General features: G+C 39.3%; 1 protein-coding gene across 11 annotated transcripts; it reads left to right on the top strand.

Moving 5' to 3' along the window:
* The first annotated feature begins 2,436 nt into the window (after positions 1 to 2,436).
* On the top strand, positions 2,437 to 20,339 carry LOC148868246 (uncharacterized). 11 transcript variants are annotated; one of them, XR_016106748.1, is made up of 7 exons: positions 2,437 to 2,971; positions 3,199 to 7,549; positions 18,173 to 18,243; positions 18,356 to 18,426; positions 19,235 to 19,294; positions 19,543 to 19,648; positions 19,762 to 20,339. XR_016106748.1 is itself a non-coding variant. In XM_088968007.1 (3 exons), the coding sequence occupies exon 2, from the start codon at positions 3,290 to 3,292 to the stop codon at positions 7,499 to 7,501; it is 4,212 nt and encodes a 1,403-aa protein (XP_088824133.1). In that variant the 5' UTR covers positions 2,437 to 2,971; positions 3,199 to 3,289; the 3' UTR covers positions 7,502 to 7,549; positions 19,235 to 19,454. The 11 variants fall into 11 exon arrangements, 2 of the variants coding, with proteins under 2 accessions (XP_088824133.1, XP_088824134.1); XR_016106744.1 differs by having other exon boundaries at positions 19,543 to 20,339; XR_016106743.1 differs by having other exon boundaries at positions 19,235 to 19,315; positions 19,543 to 20,339.
* The last annotated feature ends 1,801 nt before the right edge of the window (positions 20,340 to 22,140 follow it).

The following is a 22,140-nucleotide window of genomic DNA, read 5'->3' as shown; positions in this document are numbered from 1 at the left end:
AATTTGGGCAAAGGAGGGAAGGGTTCATATTGAATTGCTTTGTTCGGTAAGTTCGTTGTCTAAAAATGGTCCCCACAATTATCAGGTGAGACCCTTTCCCGTGTTACCCAATACTTTACGCCCCTATTAGCCATCTAAATGGAATCTCATCATAAAACTAGATCGTCTGAGTGAATGATCTTTTTAGCAATGATTATGGGCCAGGCTTGGGCCGAGTTTTAATACAAAGTGTAAGAACATTTTGTGTCTGATCCACACCCGAGCCTGATAATATATGTTTGGAGATTTGGACCAATCTTTACCCAATGGGCCAAAGTATTTATTGAATTAGATTGGAACTGGTTCACCCATAATTGGATCGGATTGAATCAATATCAGGTGAGTTGAGACCAATCTATATTAAAACCAATTTGATTAGATTAGACGGTCCAAATATTAAACTGGACTGATCCAAAATGGTATAAAATAGTGATGAGATTGGATTGGACATGATCTATCTATAATAAATCCATATTGTATCGAATCGGATTAGAACAAATCTGGTCCAATTGATACCCCTAGCTATGGAAGGTCAAATAGGAATCAGTTCCTACTGCCACAAATGATATTCGTTTTGTAGTTTATACATACTCAAACGCAAAGTTGAAATGACTAAAGGCAATTCGAACCTATATATTTTCATAATTGAATTGAATATGGATCCATCCCTATCCAATAATACACACGCACAAGTGGTATGATGGTATCATTTTATCCCAATTCAAAATCAAATTTGATCTGGTTAAGGTATATATATATATATGTTTTTGTTTTTCTCTTTACTTTATAACAAAGGCTCCTATTTCGATTTATTTAATAAAGCTTGTGGCATCGGGGCTTGACTAAGGTATGAATATAGGGCCCGTTTGGCAAGCTTTTTGAAATATCTTTTAAAACTTTTTAAAGACCCTTAGACCAGAAAAACAGCTTTTTTTTTTTTTTTTTCGGGAAGCTGGGATGGCTTATATCCTAAAAAGCTTGTGCAAACCCGAAGCAACTGAAAATCAAGAAGCCCATATTTCCGCACCTAAGATTAGGCTACAATTGACCATGATGTTTACCAAATGATTTTGATATGTAAAGACAATATCCTAAAAGCTCAGTATATCTTTCAGCCATCTGTACTATCAAAAGATCTTCGTAGAAAGATTTGCCAAACGACACCATAATAAATCAAATTTGGGTTTAGAATATATGATTGGTTCAGTTGTACCCATTGCAGTGTTTTTAATTTGTTGTAGTGGCTAGCTGAAAAGTTGGAACTGTCACCTGGCCATAATTCCTAGTTTGAGTCTCCTACAATATGAACTTTGGCAAAAATTCATTGACCTAATTAAAAATTATTCAACTCAATCAATTGGACCGTTGACCTGTTTGTCTTAATGGCCGCCAAATCACGAATTACACGAAAATGTGTATACAAACTTTTAAAAGTCATAACTTTGTATTCGGATATATTAGTAGGATGATCTTTTTTTTGGTGACTTTTTGAGATATATAAATTGGAATGTACCAGCAAAGACATATTGCCCTATTATTTTGGTTAAAACCCTAAGTTTGACCTTAAATCACAATTTTTGTATTTTTTATAAATAAAACATTTTAAAAATAAATTTAAAAATATAAATTAAACATAAAATAATACTTATATATTACATATAAAAATAATAACATATTGGATCTCTATACGTCCCTCGTACGAATTCAGATATACTCTTGCGCCTCACACTGTCTCCCTCACACCGTCACCGTATTGCAGCTGAGCAAGCATTGCAAACATTTTCCCACGAATGATGATAAAATCAATTAAGGAAGAATGCGCTGAGGTTGGTGTGCGTTGCGCTATGTTAGTAGCAAATCCGATCTCCCCTCGTACAGAGTTACACACCGTCTCCCAGCTCCCTCACGCATTTCTCTGTCCTTCTCTCTCTTGTGGGGAAAACAGCTAACTTCTGGGTCCGACAGGCGACAGATAGTATTCGGCTATTCGGTCTCGTCACTCGTGTCCTAGACTAGATGTACGCGATATCGGGTCAGGCCCGACTTTCCAAATTAAGCCCATTCCGAAGAAGATACCAGGCCCAATTCTTAGGCGCGCGCGCGCTCAGTATTACTGACACACACACTATTTCCGGTGTAAGGAAACATGGTTCCAATGCCACAGTGCCACTACGCCATCCTCGTATTACTTGGCTCCCAGGTGTTACTGTGTTAGTATTGCCAATGGTTAAATTACTAGAAACTTCCTACTCTCTAATTAAATGACTGACGCAGAGATCAATGAACATGGTCTTAGTTTGGAAATTCATATTTCACAAGGGTATTATTACGAAAAATTATTGTCACGTAAGCTTCCTAAAACAGGGTATATTCGTAACTTCGAATTTATAATAGAACAACAACGTCGGAGTTTAGACCACTAGCGGTTATTGTGGGTCAGATCTGACGGCCGGGAATTAGAAATCCCGGCCGTGATCTGACCCACAAGACACCAAAGAAGAAGTCCCTGAAACGGTATTCGGCTAGGGTGCTGAGTCGCCGTCTCTCTTCGTCCAACACAACAAACCCTTCTCTTTCCCTCTCCCTCTGTGGCTACTCTTCCCTCATCTCTCTCTCCTTCTTCTTCTCTCTTTCCTTGCCTTTATTTTCGTCCCTTTCAGCTGTCTCTCTCCCGATCAGACGAACGATAATCCTCCACGTCCACGTCGTCTTCTTCGACTCATGCTCCCTGTTATATAACCGCCTCGTTCGCTTCTTCTTTCCTGTTTCTTCTGTTTCTAGGGTTTCCTTTCCACAAATGCGAGAAGAGGAGGGAGAAATCGATGACTCCATGGTGCCTGCGCTTGTTGATCAATCGATGCTCATATTTTGATCGAGGATCTGAACTTATTCGTGGATGTAGACGGAGAAACTGTTTTCAGTGACGAATTAGGTATTTATTTGATTCACCCCTTCCTTCCTCTTGTTTCTGCGTGTGTGTGCTTTTCTTTTTTTCTTGCTCAGTCAAGAGTTATTTTTTTTCTAACCAACTTTTTTTTTTCTGCGTGTTATTCCCCTTTATTCAATTTATATATGGTGGTCCTTCCTGTAATCGGCTCTCCTCCTTTCCCCATTTTTTGAGAGATTTGTATTGGTTTCTTTCTCCTGTTTTCTTTTTAGGTATGGTCGTTTTTTTGTTCAGATAGAAGCTGAGAATTTGCCGTTTTGGGAGGAGGAAGAACTGAGATTGCACCATCTTCTTGTAGTTCGGATGGCGATTGTAAAGAATAACTTTAGGGTTTCGAAAATTGATGGCGAGTTTTCTCCTGGGAGTAGAGACAGTATGTCGACTGAGGAGGATGAGCTTCCAAGGCGAAGCTCTGCCTCCGAATCTGACAATGATGAAGAAGAAGAAGATGATGGTGCTGACTCGGGAGCAGGTTCTGATGACTTTGATATGTCAGAATTGGGTGAAACTGGAACAGAATTTTGTCAAATTTGGAACCAGAACTGTCGTATACCGTTTGAGCTCTATGATCTTCCAGACTTGGGGGAAGTTTTGACATTAGATGTGTGGAACAACTGCCTGACTGAAGAGGAGCGCTTTAGCCTTGCAGAGTACCTTCCCGACATCGACCAGGCGACTTTCATGCGTACCCTGAAAGAGCTCTTCTCTGGAAGCAATTTTCATTTTGGAAGTCCGGTTGCTAAACTCTTCAATTTGTTGAAAGGAGGACTATGTGAACCGAGAGTTTCCCTTTATCAGCATGGTTTGAATTTATTCCAGAAGCGCCAGCATTACCACCTGCTGCGCAAATATCAGAACTCCATGGTCAGTAATCTTATTCAGATAAGGGATGCTTGGGAGAACTGTGTGGGATACAGTATTGAAGAGAGGCTTCGTGTTCTGAATATAATGAGAAGTGAAAAGATTCTTATGTACGAGAAGATGGAAGACATTGGACTAGAGAGTGGCTCCTCAGATTGGGAGGAATCTCGTAAAGGCTTCTGGGGAAAAAGACCAAAGGACATTAAACTTGGGCCAAAAGCAGAATGTGGTGCTGTTTATACAGTAAGTCCTATGTTGGGTGTTTCTTCTCAAGGGAAGCTTATGACACTGAAATCAGCAAAATATGGAAAGCAAAACCCTAAAGGAATATTGAAGTTTGCTGGATCAAAAGTTCATTCTACAAAAGACATGGTGGGTCGTGTTCCTTCCACTCAACATGGTTTGGAAATGAAGTCTAGGTCATCTCTTCCAGTGTTAGCTCACCCTCAGCAAGAACGGGTGGTGGGATATGGATATGGAGCTGCTCACTGGTCAAGGGGTCAGGTAGGAGGTGAGGAAGATATCGATGATGCAGCATATGATTTGGCTCTCCAGAGGGATCGACATGGTGCACGTGGCAGTGTTATTGCTAAAGTTGGCACGTTAAAATCAGGAAAGAAGTCTGATTCTTTCAAAAGTGACTTCTATGTTGGCAATTTTATGGGTGAAAATTGTAATGTGAATCAGAGGGCAGATATGGAGTTATTGACAGAAAAAATGAACAACCAAAGAGCTTCTGGGAAGAAGGCTAAGTATCTTGGGAAGCCTCAGAAATCTGTGGTAGGTCAGATGAAGATCGCAAAAGACAGAGCACAACTTCTGTTATTGAAGGGAAGTCATCTTGACTGGTCTTCTGGAAGTGAACCCTTTAGGCATAACAAATTACAAGGAGAAGCCTTTGAGGCTGATTATCCAGTCAATTTTGATGATTGGAGTGTTAGAAGCAAGAAATGGAAGATGGGGAAGGATTTTCAAACTGGTAAAAACGGTGTAGGTTCTGATTCAAAAATTAAATATAGAGCATTCCCAACCCTTATGGATGATAAATTCACTTACACATCAAAAAAACTACAAGAGAAAGTCAAGCAAAAATCTTCTAAAAATGGAGGAGTGAAAATGGAAAAACTGAGAGGCATTAATATGTTTGGCCAGAGTGAGGAGACAGAGTCAGATTCAGCAGAACAGGGAAATGAAGAGGATGATATTAATCTTCTGCGAAGTAATATGGCCTATCCTGGTGGTACCTTGGAAGGTCATAGGTCCGCTTCTGTCAAATATTTGTTAGATCCTAAAAGATCCAATAAACTTGTGAGAAAAGATAAAAAGGAATATGCTCAGGCTCTTGATGCAGTCACATACTCATCCAAGAGGGCAGGTGATTTTGATGAGCAGATGCATACATGTGATGTAGAAATTTACTCGTCCAAAGGAAAACATAAAAATAAGGTACTTGATCCCAGTTACTATGCTGCTGGAATCTTGGCAAGCAATTTTTCTACTTCAACTAAATGGTCTGATGATGATTGGGATCAGACTTACAAGTTGGGGAAGAATGGTCAATTGCAGGATGAACCTCATGAAAGGTCAACTCCACCATTGTTGAAGGCCTACCCTGCAGAAAGGAAGAAAAAAGGAAAAATTAAACCTGATTATATTGTTTCTCAGTCAAACTACATGCATGATTATGTTAGTGATGATGGTGATGATGATGAGGATGATTTGCACTTGACACATAGATCAGTGGATGATCACAGGCAGACTAATAGGTTGTGGAAGAAAGGGAAAAACGTTGGAACTCATTCAAGCAATAATCATGAAAGGTCGAGTATGTCATTGTTAGGGTGTGGCTCAGTGACAAAGAAGCGGAAAGGCAAGGGAGATGTGACATACATGGATGAGCCAAATGAATCTGGTTACATGCAGTCAAGTTCTCACCAACAGATTGATGGCACAGCTTCCTTGAAGAAACGGGGAAAAAGGAAAGTGGAGCCTGAAACTGGCTCTTTGGCAAAGTTAACTTCTGAGCCACTTGTTTCAGAAAGGGGAACAGTAGATGTAGAGCCAGAAAAAAAACCAGCAAAAAAGTCATTTCCTCTGATCACACCTACTGTTCATACTGGCTTCTCATTCTCCATTATGCATCTTCTTTCAGCTGTTCGCTTGGCAATGATTACTCCATATGCAGAAGACACCTTGGAGTTTGGCAAACACCTTGAGAAGAAAGTTGGAAGACAGAAGCCTTATAAAGGAGAGGCTGCAAAGTATGAAAGCTTCATTGGGAATGAGAATCTGGATATCGATGATTCGGCACTTGCAGCACAGAAGAATTTGCCTTCTCTCACTGTTCAAGAGATTGTCAACCGTGTGATGTTGAACCCTGGAGATCCTTGTATTCTTGAAACACAGGAGCCACTTCAGGACTTGGTCAGGGGGGTACTGAAAATATTTTCATCTAAAACAGCACCTTTAGGTGCAAAGGGTTGGAAACCACTCGCATTTTATGAAAAATCTACAAAAAGTTGGTCATGGATTGGGCCGGTTTACTCTAGCTCATCAGATAACGAGGTTGTTGAAGAGGAGACTTCTTATCATGCCTGGTGTCTTCCACACAAGATGCTTGTGAAGTTGGTTGATTCATTTGCTAATTGGCTGAAAAGTGGTCAAGATACACTTCAGCAAATAGGATGCCTTCCTGCACCACCCGTGACACTGATGCAACCCAATTTGGATGAGAAGGAAAGATTCAGGGATCTAAGAGCTCAGAAGAGTCTCACCACTATCAGTCCAAGCTCTGAAGAGGTAAGGGCTTATTTTCGTAAAGAGGAAGTCCTTAGGTATTCTGTTCCAGACAGGGCCTTTTCTTACACAGCAGCTGATGGTAAAAAATCAATTGTTGCTCCTTTGAGAAGGTGTGGTGGCAAGCCAACATCAAAAGCCCGAGACCATTTTATGCTTAAACCTGATCGACCACCTCATGTTACAATCCTTTGTCTTGTAAGGGATGCAGCTGCAAGATTGCCTGGAAATATTGGCACTAGGGCAGATGTTTGTACCCTGATAAGAGACTCACAGTATATTGTTGAAGATGTTTCGGATGCACAAATTAACCAAGTAGTTAGTGGAGCACTGGACCGCCTTCATTATGAACGTGATCCTTGTGTCCAATTTGATGGAGATAGGAAGTTATGGGTTTATCTACATAGAGAGAGAGAAGAAGAAGATTTTGAAGATGATGGCACCTCATCTACAAAAAAATGGAAAAGACAAAGGAAGGATGTTACGGAGCAAACAGACCTTGGAATAACCAATGTGGACTATCATGGGTCTGGGGAGCAAATTGCAAGCAGTACAGCTGTTGGACGTGATTTGAGCTTTGATCCAAATGTTGAATCCTCATCGATGCATGAAATGAAGGAAAAGGAACATGATTGTGATGATTTGAGGCAAAATGTGAATGGGGATTTGGAGACGTTTGATGGCTCAGCACAAGATGGTATTCATCATGGTCACACAATGGATTGGAACACTATCAATTTAAATCCCATGCGGGATAGCAAAATGCTGTGTCAAGAAAATTCCATGAGTGAAGATTTTAATGATGAATCATTTAGCAGAGGAAGGCCTCTTGGGATTTTAAGTGCAAGCTTATTGTGAGGAATAATAGATTAGTTGGACACACCTTGTTTTCCAGGAGTGGTCCAGGTAGCTTTTAATATTATTATACATTTTAAATTTTCTTAGCACCCTCTTATCATTGTAGTCTCATGTTGTTACTGCAATTAAAGTTGTGAGATTTGGATAAAATAGATGATTATCCTAATTAGTGTTCTGTAAAATGAGCTTGACTTGTTTATTGCATTTTATCAAATTTTTGTCAATGTAATGTATTAAGTGTTTTATTTGTTGCAGTTTTTTTTTTTTTATTAATAACATGGAATTCAAAACTTGTTATGCTACTTCTTTTATGACTTATCTTTGATGGGGATCTGGAGATTCGAAGATGCATTTTTAGTGTACTCTGCTTAAAAACATTTTGTTTATAGATTTCGTAGGTTAATAGATGCCTGGTAACATTTCTAGAGTTTCATGTATTCTCCAATTTATTTGCTGCATTCTTTTATCTGATTGCCTCAGTTGTGTAGGTTTTACAAGTATGCTTAAGGGTTCTTTTATTTTCTTTTTTTAATAAATTAGTAGAGAATTGTGGAATAAAATGGTTCTGTTTGGAAGTATTAAAGTCATGTAAAAGATGAGATACAGGATATCTTCTTTCAGTTCCTTCAGCTGAGAGAAATATTTTGCAGTGGAAACAGCAAACATAGGTGCTACAGTGGGGAAAAGAGTACATTGTACAAGCATCTTAAAAAGGAATTATTTTCATATCACTGTTAGGTAGCAAGGTTGAGTAATGCCATGTAAAGGGAACTGCCTCCTCCAAATACTCGCTTTCTGGTTCTGATGATATTGCTATGCCCCCATTTAAGATGTTGTTGACATAACTTTCCTGCTCTCGAAGTTTTTTTTTTGTTTTTTTTTTGATTGGTAGCAGGTCATTTTATTAATTGAAGTAAGAACTTTCCATAAGCATTAGATTCCCTGCCTGTAATTCCCCAATACAAATTTTCCCTATTAACCCCTTGTTTGGCTAGAGAATCAGCCAAGCAGTTTGGTTCTCTCTTTGCCCATAGAAAACTGAAATTCTTGATTCTTCTGTGCCAGTTTCCTTATTTCTCTTAACATGTGTCGATATTGCATTCCTGCTCCTAAAGATAAAAGGCTTGCGTTGGGAAGCGGCAAATGGGATATTCCAGGTCAATGAGCACAATCAAGAAATTTCTGATCTGTATCCTTTTAGAGGTATCTTAATTGACTACATGCCTTGGGAGTGGCAGGTCACTGCATAATCTGGCCTAGCTAGGAACTTCATTTGCCACTGCTAGTATGCCAAATGGTGAAACCATCAACCTAAACATTGATGACTGATCACTGGGTAACCTTGGGCCATTGCCGTCTATGTCCAGGGAATGGGTAATCCTCAGTGGCAGCAGAATGGAAGTATGGGTGCAAATCAGGTGCCCATTTGAAGAATTTCAATTGCTTCAGGGCTTGTGCTGTTTCAAAATTTAAATCCTCAACCTAAGCCAGCCCAGTTGCAACCCTAAGTGGAATTTGTAAGGCAGTGGTGTAGGTGGTCTGAGATGGAAACTGGGGCAATTAGGGTTGGGTTTTCAGAGAGACTAGGTCTCAACTCTCAACTCAGGAAGATGTTGGGGAAGGGGAAGGATCTTGGAACCCCCCTGAAGGGAAGGGTAGGGGGACTATGCATGCATGCATGGAAGGAAAGATTCAGCAGGGACACGTGTCGAGTTGTAGAGTGGGGACCAACCACCGGCCTGTGCAGGCTGTCATTGTCACCTCCTCACGATCCCACCATGTGTCACTCATAGAAGCCTTGATGGTAGGTGTGATCATGGGTCGGGCTGGGCTGGGCTTAGCACCAATGATAAGGGCTTTAAGCTACGCCTGGGCTCAGCCTAGCCCACACCCCAGGCCTATATTGCAAGCCCAAGTCTGGCCCTACACAAGCCTGGACCGGGCTTATGGGCTTTCTGGGCCTAATGAGTAATGACTTTGGGCCCATGACAGCAAATAATAAATATTTAGTTATTTAAATTTTGTAAATTAAATAATATGTAAATGTAATACATAAAAAAATTACACAAGTGAAAGTTAAATTGGGCTTGGCTTGGCTTTACGCCTATGGCACAAAAAATAAGGCATGGGCCTCATTCAATTGCTATGCTTGATTTGGCTTAGGTTACCTATCCTTTTATAGATGAAGGCAAGACCTTCATTCCCATTCTTCAGCGATGTGGGACTTAGAGCAACACTAAATAATTAGTGCAACCATTGAGTGTTTTCCCAAGTCCCACATTGCTTAGGGAATAAGAATTCCCTAAAATATAAGGCCTTGCTTAGGAGGACAATTCCTATACTTGAATCAACTCAAGTATTGACACGTGTTAACACGTTTCAATTCATAAATATTTATATATTATAATAAAACTTAAGACTTTTATGTTTTATATAAAATAATAAACATTTAATATAAAATTAAATATACTTGTATATTAACATGTAATATATAATACATATAATATATATGCCCAACCTTGGTCCAGAATTTTCTGGGCTTGATGCAGGCCTGGGCCCGGGTTGGGCCTGCCCACAAAAATCTGGGCCCAGGCCCAGAAATTTGCGGGCTGGGCCGAGCCGGTCTGGATTTCCAAGCTGGGCCAAGAATTATCACCCTTACCTGATGGATCATGCGTGCTGTATGGGAATTGCATGTCTTGTGCCTGTAAACTTTTTGCAAAAGTGTATAGGTGATGTGCTGCAGTTGGTAGCTGGGTTCTCCACATTCCGCAGTGAGTAAGCAGATTCATTCAAAGAGGATGCTTCCTTTCTTCAGGGGTTGAAATAATTCTTGTACATGGGATTTGTGGGGATTCTTCTAGTCTAGAGGATGGCGTAGATATGATGATTAGTTGGATTTTAACATCTCCTTGGATCCTCCTTAAAAATTTAAGAAATGCTCAACCCTATCCCACCCAAGTTGCAACCCTAAGTGGAAGCAACCTATAGGTCAAGTGATTCAGCTAGAGAGAGGACACTTCCTTTTTCAGGGGTAGAGGTGTTCCTTCTCCATGGGATTTGTGGTGATTTTTGTAGAGGATGATTCACAAATCATGATTAGTTGGATGTTTAGCACCTAGTGGGATCCTTGGAGCTTGAGCGATTAAATTGGAGAGTTGGCATTCATGGATTATAGGTTGAATGCATTGTTCTGTTGATCTTTCTGGTAACTTGCTCACTGGAAAGGGAACGAGTAAACTTCTTTGCCTTGGGGTTCTATCCTTCATTAGGGGCCATATGGCTTTTATTAGGTGATCCAAAGAATACTGATGTTATGCTTTTCCTTTCCATTGTACAAAAGATGATAGAAAATGACATCCTGAGATCTAACATTGCAGGTCTGACCATTTAACAATATCCAGCAAAACAAGGGCCATCTTTAAGGTATCAAGTATATTATCAATAAGTTAGAGATGGTTTGCAATTTTGAATTGTTTTAGGCTCCTCACTTGTGTTCCTATTGCTCTGGTTGTCTACATCGAGGGGGTTCAATGTGTCCTCAAATGGGTCACTGTTTTAATCTAAATGGTGGATATTGCCTAGAAGTCAGTTAGGTCTGATTTTTTTATTTTTTATTTATTTTTTAACAAATTCGGATGCAGGGACTCTAAATTGCCTTTAACATAATTGACATTCAGGTAGTGTTGCAGTCCTCAAGAATGAGGTTAAGTTTAACCTTCTAGATTATTCTAGGGAAAGAGGTTGCCTGAGATTGGAGGCTGGAGGTGACCAGTTTTTTTTTTTTTAATCAATAACTGTAACTTTCATTAATTAAAGATTAGTTAAAAAGAGTACAAGTATAATTGGAGATAAAACAACTTATCTCCAACACTTAAAACTTTACAATTGAGCCTTACAGATTTGATTTCTCTCAACCCCTTGTTTTGCCAAAAAATCAGTCATGCTATTAGCCATCCTTTGGACCCATTGAATTCTGATATCCATACCCATTTAATTTTTGTACACCCATGACATTTAACCACTTGACCACGTGTTGAGAACCACTTTTTCAATCAGTTTATGCACATCTAACTCCTTTGCTTTGACTATCCCTTCCACAACTTCCATTACCTCAGCCCTCAATTAATCCCCATGCCAATTGGAGCTGAGAAGAGTGCCACCACATGACCTGACTCATTTCTTAAAATGTGTCCTACACTTGAAGGGCCTGGGTTCCCCATACTACTGCCATCAAAGTTCAGTTTTATGTGCCCCTCATCCAGTGGTGTCTAAGACATACTAATCCTGAATTTCAAAGATGATGGAGTTGGCCACTTCCAACCATTTCCTATAAAAGTCATCCACTGAGAAATCTGAAAACAGCTCTAGACTTTAACTAGTGAACAACTCTATTAGTTATGCATTCTATCAAGGCCTTCTTGCTTCTCTCTCGTTCAAAGAAAATTCTTGCATTTCTCTCTTTCCAATGTATCCAGGTTACTGCAGCCCTTGTACTTCTCCACATGATTCTACCTCGCTTCTTTAGCCAAACAAACAAAGTGGGACCGTAGAGGCTTGACACATTGGAAGGGGGGATCTGCTTACAACCAAACAAAGCAAGAAAACAATCCCAAATACTAGTAGAAAATGGATAGGAGATTAGTAAGTGAAACCATGATTCACCATTTGCCTTGCAAAAAACACACCAATGAGGAGATAAGCATGAGTGACACCTCCTTTTCTGTGGTGAACCATAGGTGTTAATTTCCTCACAATGAACCTCCCAATTGAAAGCTCCTATTCTAGGTGGAATTGGGTTTGTCCAAATCTCTTTCACTGGAAAAGATTCTAGAGGAATCAAAGGATAAGCTAGAGCCTAAATGAAGCACACGAAAAAGAATCCGAAGAAGAGAGTTCAAATTTGGGTATCAGATTTCAAAGGATCTAAGAAAATTAAAAATACCATCAAGAATATTTAAAAGATTTACACGAAAAGAAACTAAGAATCTCTTAGTCCTCTTCTGTTCTGAAACTCAAGTCCTAACCAAAACCAATGTTTGAATTTGAAGGAATTGTTGAAGATTAATTAGTTTTATGATGTTTTTCTGAGTAGATGTTTCATGTTAGTTGTTAGATAGGAGGTGGGGACCACAGTAGTTATGTGAGTCCAAATTTTTATGTTTTTTGAGTGTTATATATGTTGTTTTATGTTTTGCCGCCCTATAAGGGCATAGTTGTCTTTGTACTGTTCTATTATTTTAGTATAAATAATAAGTGAAGGGGGCGGCCAGATTATTGCTCTCTTTTCTTTTCAACTTCTCTTCTTCTCTTCTTCTCTTCTTCTCCTTCTCTCTTCAAGAAACTACTTTCATATTTTTTTCATTCAGCAGATTTCTACTTGGTATCGGAGCATTGGCTAGGGTTTCTTGAAGCATTCTCATGCAGCCCTAGATCAGCCGATTGCATGAAGTAGTAAAGGGCTGATCGATCTGCTATAGATTGCCCAGTTCTTGGAGTTTTTGGTGGGATTTAGACATCAGGAAGGTGATCTACTGTTCAACATCAAAATTAGGAAGAACTAGAGTACGGGGAAAAGTTCTAGAAAAGTTGGACTCTTTGTTTTTGATATGATTTTGGGTGCCCAGATATTGTTAGTTTTCTTTTGATTTTCTGAAGAGGGCAGTTTGGTTTCTTAAATTTTCTAGGCCTCCCGGAGTGATCGATTCACTTTTCTCTCTGTTGGGAGGCGTGGGGAGGAGAGAGATTTCCCTCAAGCTAGGGTTTTCTTCTTCCGGAAGGGTTGGTTTCTTTGTGTGTGGTATTAAATTTTTTTTTGAAGGTCTTCAATCTATTTTTTCTTACTGTTGATCTGTTTGAAGTAAAATGGAGAGTTGGAATACCGAGGTGAAATATACCAGTACTATGGGACTGGGTGTTGGAGGTAGTAGTGATATTTTTTTGTCTGGGATCATTACTACAGTAAAACTTGATGGTACAAATTATTTGGAGTGGGCACAATCAGCTAAGATGGCTATTGGTGCCCGTGGAAAATTAGGGTATCTCACTGGGGAGGAGAAAAAACCTGATACAGACTCTTCCCAATGGGTGCAAGAGAATTACATGATAATGTCCTGGCTGTGTAATTTTATGTTACCTCATATTGCAAAAAATTTCCTATGGGCTAATACTGCTAAGGAGATTTGGGATGGAGTGACTGAAACCTACTCTCAGAAGCAAAATGAAGCCAGAGCCCATCAGTTAAGAAATCAGGTGATAAGTATAAAACAGGGAGAAAAACCTCTTGCTGTGTATTTCTCCATGCTGAAAACCCTATGGCAGGAAATTGATCACTTAGAAACTGTGGTATGGGAAAGTGTAAATGATGCAGCAACTTATCACAAACTAGTAGAGAGGAATAGGGTTTTTGAGTTCTTGGTACGGCTGAACCCTGAATTTGACATTGCTAGGTAGCATATTCTTTCTAAGGAGGGTGTGACACTCTCTCAGGCCTATGCTTTTGTCTCTGGAGAGGAGAGTAGGAGGAATGTAATGCTGAGACAGCTTGGGACTGATCAGTTGGCTATGGTTGGTACAGCAAAACCAAAGCCGAATGGAGACAGGGAGAGTAGTGAGACTAGAAGGGAAGATAAGAAGGACTTGGTGTGTGATTATGGAAAGAAGCCTAAGCATACCAGGGACACTTGTTGGAAGCTTCATAAGATTATCCAAATCTTATGCCTGCTCGGATAAGAAACAAGAAGGGAAATGCAAATGTAGCCACTACAGGAGACTCTTCAGCCCCTCTCCCAAACTAATTGGGAATCCATTGTAGTAGCAGCAGTGAGAACATAATTGGAGAGGTTTGGATAGCTTATGAGTAAGAAAGATTCACCTAGCTCTAGCCTTCCAGATGAACAACAGAATGCATGAGCCAACTATATCACTTCATTTGCACATACAGGTTGTTCATATGCAACTACAAATCTTGCATCCACTTCAGGTAAGGAGGGACCTCCTTGGATTATAGACTCAGGAGCATCTGAGCATATGACTAATTCCCCTACCATTTTCAGTTTCTATCTGTTGTGCTCTAGTAGAGGCACTCTCTACAGCAGATGGTTCACATATGCCCATTGTTGGGAAGGGGACAGTTAGAGTGACCAATGATATAACTCTTTCTTTTGTTTTACATATCCCTAGACTTCATACCAACCTACTGTCTGTTAGTTCTTTGACAAAAATTTTGAATTGTTCTGTGACCTTTCTTCCTGGTAATTGTGTTTTGTAGGATCTGGAGTCAAAGAAGATGATTGGGAGTGGTCATGAGGTGAATGGAGTTTACCTTCTAGATGAGATTCCGAGACATCAGGGCCATCATGTTAGCAGCAGCAGCAGTAGTGAGTCAGAGTTAGTGAACCAGATTATGCTTTGGCACAATCGCTTGGGACATCTTTCTTTTAGTTTTTTGAAATGTCTTTTCCCAAAGTTATTTGAGTCTGTTCAATTATCTACTTTGGGAGTGTGAGAGTTGTCAGTTAGGAAAGCATTGTAGACAGTCTTTTAAACCAAGTAATAAAAGAAGTACTGCTTTTAATATTGTTTACGTTGATGTATGGGGGCCATATCAAATCCCTTCAATGGGAGGATTCCGTTACTTTCTCTTGTTTGTGGATGATTATACACGATGTTCTTGGATATATTTGATGAGATCACATGATGATGTTCCTAACTTAGTACGACAATTCCACTAGATGGTTCTCACACAATTTGGAGTGAGAACTAAGGCTTTTAGATCAGATAATGCCAGAGAGTACTTTGAGAAGGACCTAACCATGTATCTCTCAGAACATGTAGTTCATCAGAGCAGTTGTGCATATACACTGCAACAAAATGGAGTTGTTGAGAGGAAAAACATACACATTGTGGAGGTGGCAAGGAGTCTTAGGGTGTGTGCTTCAGTTCCTGTGCAGTTCTGGGGAGATGCAGTTCTTACAGTCGTACATGTGATCAACCGTGTTCCTTCACAGACTTTGGGGTTTAAGGTGCCATTTAGCCTTCTTTTTCCAGATGGAGAGATATTTCATATACCTCTGAGGGTTTTTGGTTGTGTTTCTTTTGTTCACATTCTTGGCCCTCATCGCAAGAAATTGGATCCTAAGGCCAAGAAATGTGTTTTTCTTGGGTATGCTCAGAACCAAAAGGGGTATTGCTATTATGACCAAGTGTTGAGCAAATTTGTCACTATGGATGTTACATTTTTTGAATCTACATTCTTCTTCTCGAGTGGCTCTTCTTAGGGGGAGAGTTTTGGGGAGAACTCACAATCTATTCATCTTCCTGTTTCTGTGGTGCCTCCATCAGTTCAGGTAGTATCTACATTAGTTCAGCCACCACCTGCATCATCAGTTCAGCTAGCATCAGTTCAGTCAGCACCTGCACCTCCAGTTTCATTACCTGAGCCACTACGGGCAGCCTCACAGCAATACCAATGCCGACAGATGATGGTTGACTCCACACATCTTCGACCCACACCACTCTCTATCAGTCCTTTTGAAACTCCAGATTCGGCAGATATAGTTCCAAGTATTCCTTTTGAGCCTGAGCCTGTTATGTTTTCTTATAATAATGTTTCTGTCTCTAACACCATTGTTGCAGTTGATCCCACTGACCTTGATCTTCCCATTGCACTTCGTAAGGGCAAGATAAAGTGTACAACCCACTACATTTCACACCATCTTTCCTACAGTGCCCTATCACCCTCCTACTGTGCTTTTCTTTCTTCTCTGGATTTTGTGTCTATACCCAGGAATGTTACTGAGGCTCTCTCCAAACCTGAGTGGAAAACAGCCATACAAGATGAGATAGATGCTTTGGTCAAAAACCAAACTTGGGAAATAGTTATCTCCCCTCAAACAAGGAGACAGTTGGATGTCGATGGGTATTTACAGTGAAGTATAAAGCCGATGGCAAGATAGAGAGGTACAAGGCAAGGTTGGTAGCAAAAGGGTATACTCAGGCCTATGGTGTTGATTATCTGGAAACCTTTGCACCAGTAGCTAAGATGAGTTCAGTTCGTATCCTTTTATCTCTAGCAGCCACCTATTCATGGTCCTTGTTCCAACTTGGTGTAAAAAATGCTTTCCTCAATAGTGACTTACAGGAGAAGGTATATATGGACATTCTAGCAGGCTTTTATGAAAATGTTGGTAAAGGAAAGGTGTGCAGACTCATAAAATCTCTGTATGGATTGAAACAGTCACCTAGGGCTTGGTTTGACAGGTTCAGAAGGGCACTCATCCGTTTTGGATACACACAGACACAGTCTGATCACACCCTCTTTGTGAAGAGGAGAGATGCTTTGGTGTCAATTCTGATTATGTATGTGGATGATATAGTAGTGACAGGTAATGATCTGGAGGAGATTGATGATCTCAAAAAATTATTGCAACAAGAATTTGAAATCAAAGATCTTAGTGAGCTCAAATACTTCTTAGGGATTGAAGTTGCAAGATCCAAGCATGGGATCTTCATTTCACAGAGAAAGTATGTACTTGACCTACTGCGAGAGACTGGGAAGCTCAGGACCAAACCAGCAAATACTCCTATTGATCCAAATCACAGAATTAATGGTGTGGATGGTGAATTGGTAAAGGAAGTGGGGAGATATCAAAGAATGGTGGGCCGACTGCTGTATTTGTGTATGACACAACCAAATATTTCTTATGTTGTCAGTGTTGTGAGTCAGTACATGCATGCACCTCGGGTTCAACACTGGGAAGCTATTGAGAGAATACTTGCATATCTGAAAAAGCACCCTGACAGAGGCATTCTTTTTTCTCAAATCATGAGAATCTAAAGCTAGAATCCTATACAGATGCAAACTGGGCAGGATGCTTAGATGACAGGAGGTCTACATCAGGAGTGTGTACCTTTGTAGGTGGAAACTTGATCTCCTGGAAGAGGAACCAATTCAACATGATAGGACCATGGCTTATGGCTCATGAGGTCTACATCATGGCTCATGGTGTCTCAGAACTTCTTTGGGTTAGATATCTTTTGAGTGAGATTGGGGTGAAAGCAGAGGAACCTATGATGTTATACTGTGACAATCAGGTTGCAATCAGTATTGCCCACAATCCAATTCAACATGATAGGACAAAACACATTGAAGTTGATAGGCACTTTATAAGAGAAAGGGTAACAACTGGAGAAGTTTGTTTGCCTTATGTCTCTTCAGAGTTGCAGCTGGCTGATGTTCTCACTAAAGGGGTGGCAAGGAACAAGCTTGAACATGATCTACGCAAGTTGGGAATGTGTGACATTTACTCCAAACTTGAGGGGGAGTGTTGAAGATTAATTAGTTTTATGATGTTTTTCTGAGTAGATGTTTTATGTTAGTTGTTAGATAGGAGGTGGGGACCACAGTAGTTATGTGAGTCCAAATTTTTATGTTTTTTGAGTGTTATATATGCTGTTTTATGTTTTGCCGCCCTATAAGGGCATAGTTGTCTTTGTACTGTTCTATTATTTTAGTATAAATAATAAGTGAAGGGGGCGACCAGATTATTGCTCTCTTTTCTTTTCAACTTCTCTTCTTCTCTTCTTCTCCTTCTCTCTTCAAGAAACTACTTTCTTTCATATTTTTTTTAATTCAGCAGATTCCTACTAGAATAATAAATTTTGACACAGGCTCCCCATTGAAAGAAGATAAAGCAAAAAAGGGAAGGAAATTTATCTTTCAGAGGAGTTGAACCCCGCAGGTATGTTCCCAAAATCTAACTACATTACCCAAATCTCTTAGTCCTCTTTTGAAACCCAAGTCCCAATTAAAACCAATGTTTGAATTTGAAGGAACAATAAATTTTGACACAGGCTCCCCTTTGAAAGAAGGCAAAGCAAATAAGGATGGATATTGATTTTTCAGTGAGGTTGAACCCACCCAGGTATGTTCTGGAAATTTAACTAACTTGTCCGAGCAAACATCATACCTGATAAAAGGAAGACACTGTGGGAGAACTTTGCAGTGAACAGTTTATTGTGACCCTAATTCTAGATGAAGATGAATATGCTACACAATGCAACCCTCTAGTGATGTTATCCATTGAGAAAGGGTTAAAGATGATCAAGGATTTTACACTGTCACTCAGACATGTTTTTGGTACTAGCTTCCTTTGTTTTGACCTCTTCAAAATTTATGCATCTCTCTACTCCCATGCTGTTCATAATATTGCTTCCCTTGTGCATCTTCACATATCTTCCATTTCTTTTTCGGCAAAGCGAAAAGGAGCTCTCGAAGAGACTTCCAAATCTCCTGAAGGGGTCCACTTACAAGTTACGACCAAATAGAGAAAAGAAACACTCTTAAATACTAGAAACATGGTGGTAGGAGATTAGTAAGTGGAAAGTAGTTCCGCCATTTGCTTTGCAAACAAAACACATATGAGGTGATAGACACCAATTTAGGTTTTCTCTCTTGGAGTCTTACAGGTATTGATTTTCAAGTGTATTGCATCCCAATAAAAACCCTCATTTTAGGTGGTAGCAGCCCATTTCACAGTTTGCACTGGGATCATTAGCCATCTGTTTTTGTTGAGCTGAGTTTTCGTTTGAGGATGTTAAAACTTATTTTTTTTTTCAGCTATTCTTCTACATTTGTTGTAAATATTGACTTGTTTTATGGTGCATCCAATTTAATCTACCTGCTTTACATTGCATTGTCAAACAATGAAGAATTCTTTTTGCATTTTGCAGGTGTAGAAGTCCAGCAAATATTCATCACCAAATATGCATGGCATGATCATCCCATTTGAGGTGCATAGCTGTACATTTAAGGTGGACATTTTATGTGTATATCCTTTTAACTGCAAAATTGTACAATATCAAGTGATCTTCTTGAGTTTCAAAATATTTTTACAGACAAGATATCACTGTTCTATTTTCTTTAATGAAAATATTTAAATCATTTTCATCACATAGTGATTTATTTCTTGTATTGAGCAAGGCTGGCATTTTTTCTGCATTGATGTAATTTGACTTAAAACTAACTTTGATTCCTGCAGAACAACGTTACATATTAGCTATGGAAACTAGTAGGCCTGTTCTGGTAGTCTTGTTCATGTTCTCAAGTTGATGTACAACACTTGAGACATGAATTCTTCTTCCTGGGTAACAGAGATTCCCTAATTTCTTGAATTTGTTCTGTTTCCTTTGCAAGTCTCAGCAATATAATTGGAACTCTTAACTCTTTATTGACTTGTGAAGACAAACCTTGATAACAGAGCCCTGAGCCCTCACAATTTGCTTCACAGTTGTGAGCATCTAGAGGTTGCACCTCAGTCCATTTTCTTGTACTTGCCTGGAGGCAAAAGCCTTAAAAGCTGTTTTCCCTCTTGATGGACAACGATAAATTTGTTGAAGAGAAAGCGAACGCAAGGATGGAATATGAAGAGGATCGTACCAAAGGGAAAGCAACAAGTCAATTGAAAAGCAAGAAATCCGAACACCATAAATGGATAAAACCCAAAACCTGCTTCCTAATCTGCTTAGAGACAAGATCGTTCGTAAGAATGCCTGCAATCGATTTGTTGATTCATGGACCCAAGAGAACAAGATGTTCAAGCAAGTGTCTCATCCAGATAGAGAACAAGATCGTTCGTAAAAATTTTCCATTAGAAGCCTGCTCCTTCTGTTGTGTGGTCTTTCTAGTGTAAGTGCTGGGAAATAAAATGTACTTGAGGTCAGGAATTCCAGAAAATAATGAACTTCCGTCTGATTAGTAAGTTCTGCTGTAATTTTTTTTGGTAAGTGTCATATTACCATAAAATCAGTTAATAAAATGAACCAGGGGTCCCGATTACGGAGCTGTTGTATATTTACATATATGATGGATGTCTTTGGTGTGATTTTTTTCTTTTTTTTGAGAAAAAGGTAAAGGTACGGTCTAGTATTTATGATATATACATTCCCAATAGTAGATTAGCCTCACTTTTCCGGTTCCAATGCTCTGTTTCTTCCGTATGCACGGTGCAAAGTTTCAAAGTTTTGAAGTATACAGTCCCTGCCTTAGATATTTTTTTTACAATTTCTTAGACAAGCTTTTTGACCAACCACCCATGACAAATTAAAAGTTGCAATTCTGTTAGTGTTGATGGAAAAGATTATTTTATTTATCATTCTTTATATTAATGAAATATTTGAATAAACTTGTAGCATTTGAATAGAGTTGCCGTTGATGGAAATACAGGCATCAAACCTCCCACCCCACACTCTGATGGTCATATCTTCCCGAGTCCCGTTTTATTATTCAGTTTTACCGTCAATTTTGCCGAATGATAAACATCAAATGGCATTTGAAACTAGAAATACAGTTCAGACTTGTAAACAAAGCCCATAAATGCTTAAACCAAGAAAAACACAGAAAAGGGATCGAGGTGTTAATAAATGCTCAAACCAAGCTTTGGGATTATCTATTAATGGCATTCCAGATTTGTAACGGTAGAAATTTAGATCTGTTGAGTTTTGTTTTGAAAATTTGAAAAATAATGGACAAATCAATCACAGAAGGATAATTTTAGGATATAATAAAAAAATTCTATACATCACCTGGTGTAACATGTGAATGTATTGTGATGCAATCACAATAATAAAGGTAGAGTAGTCAATTATAAGAAACTTCGGAGTATTTTAAGGTAATTTTTAAATAATAAAGGTAGAGTAGGTCAGTTTCCCAAAACTAAGGGATACTTTAAGACTATGTTTGGTTTGAAGGAAAAGGTAGGGAAATCTATACAAAAGTACAAAACCATTCCCTACCTTTTCCTTCAACCCAACACAGCCTAAGAGATTTGTCTAAATTTAATTTAAATAACATCATATGAAGGGGGAATTTTCTCTTCTTCTTCTTCTTCTTCTCTCTCTCTCTCTCTCTCTTTTTTTTGATACATAGGACTACTAGCAACACCTCGGCGCTCGGGGTAATGCAACCTCAAATGTCCTCAAAGCTAATTTTCTCTACGAAAGCTCTGTTTTGGTTAATTACAAGTCTTATTTCCTACCTCTGCTTGTTTCTTGGATGTTGTCGTGGATGATGCTTCTTGTAGTCCGGGGGGCGTGGCTGTTGATGCATTAAATTGTTAGAAGAGAATCTCCTTTGATGATAACTTCTTCATACTGGTATTAATAATTTTACCAAAGCAATCCCTAGTCACCCATGCAAATGGTTGTGAGTTACCGATACATCAAAGTTTATTTTGATTTGATGCAGTTGGGGCGATTTCCATCAAACAAGAAGGATCAATGATATCCTTTCTCTTGTTTTCTAGGTTCTCCAGCCCTTCAAATACCCAATTATTTTGACATTTCCATAAATTCCATATAATATATAAGCCATCCTTTCTCCATTTTCCTTGTCTTTTGGATTTGCCATGATTCATTGGAAGCATTCTTTGATATTTTCATGGTTTCTTGGTCCATAATTTTGATCACTTAGATGCCAACGCCAAACCTGGTCTGACAAGGACACCTAATTAGATTAGCAGCTTCTGGGCTTTGTCTCTTCCTCAACCCCACCACAGATGGGGGAGGGGGGTCCATGATGCATCCCTTTTCCTTTAGCCTATACTTGGTCTGAGCTTTGTCCATAAACAGGAACCAAAGAA

This window comes from Nelumbo lutea, chromosome 2 (genome assembly GCF_056320005.1).
Source record: "Nelumbo lutea isolate HS-2025 chromosome 2, American lotus-T2T, whole genome shotgun sequence".
Classification (NCBI taxonomy): Eukaryota; Viridiplantae; Streptophyta; class Magnoliopsida; order Proteales; family Nelumbonaceae; genus Nelumbo; species Nelumbo lutea.
The sequence above is the reverse complement of the archived record's forward strand: the minus strand, read 5'-3'. Positions and strand labels throughout refer to the sequence as shown.

What these genes read in the sequence shown, in the direction of transcription:
- LOC148868246 (XM_088968007.1), top strand. Translation starts at nt 3,290, where the DNA reads ATGGCGATTGTAAAGAATAACTTTAGGGTTTCGAAAATTGATGGCGAG.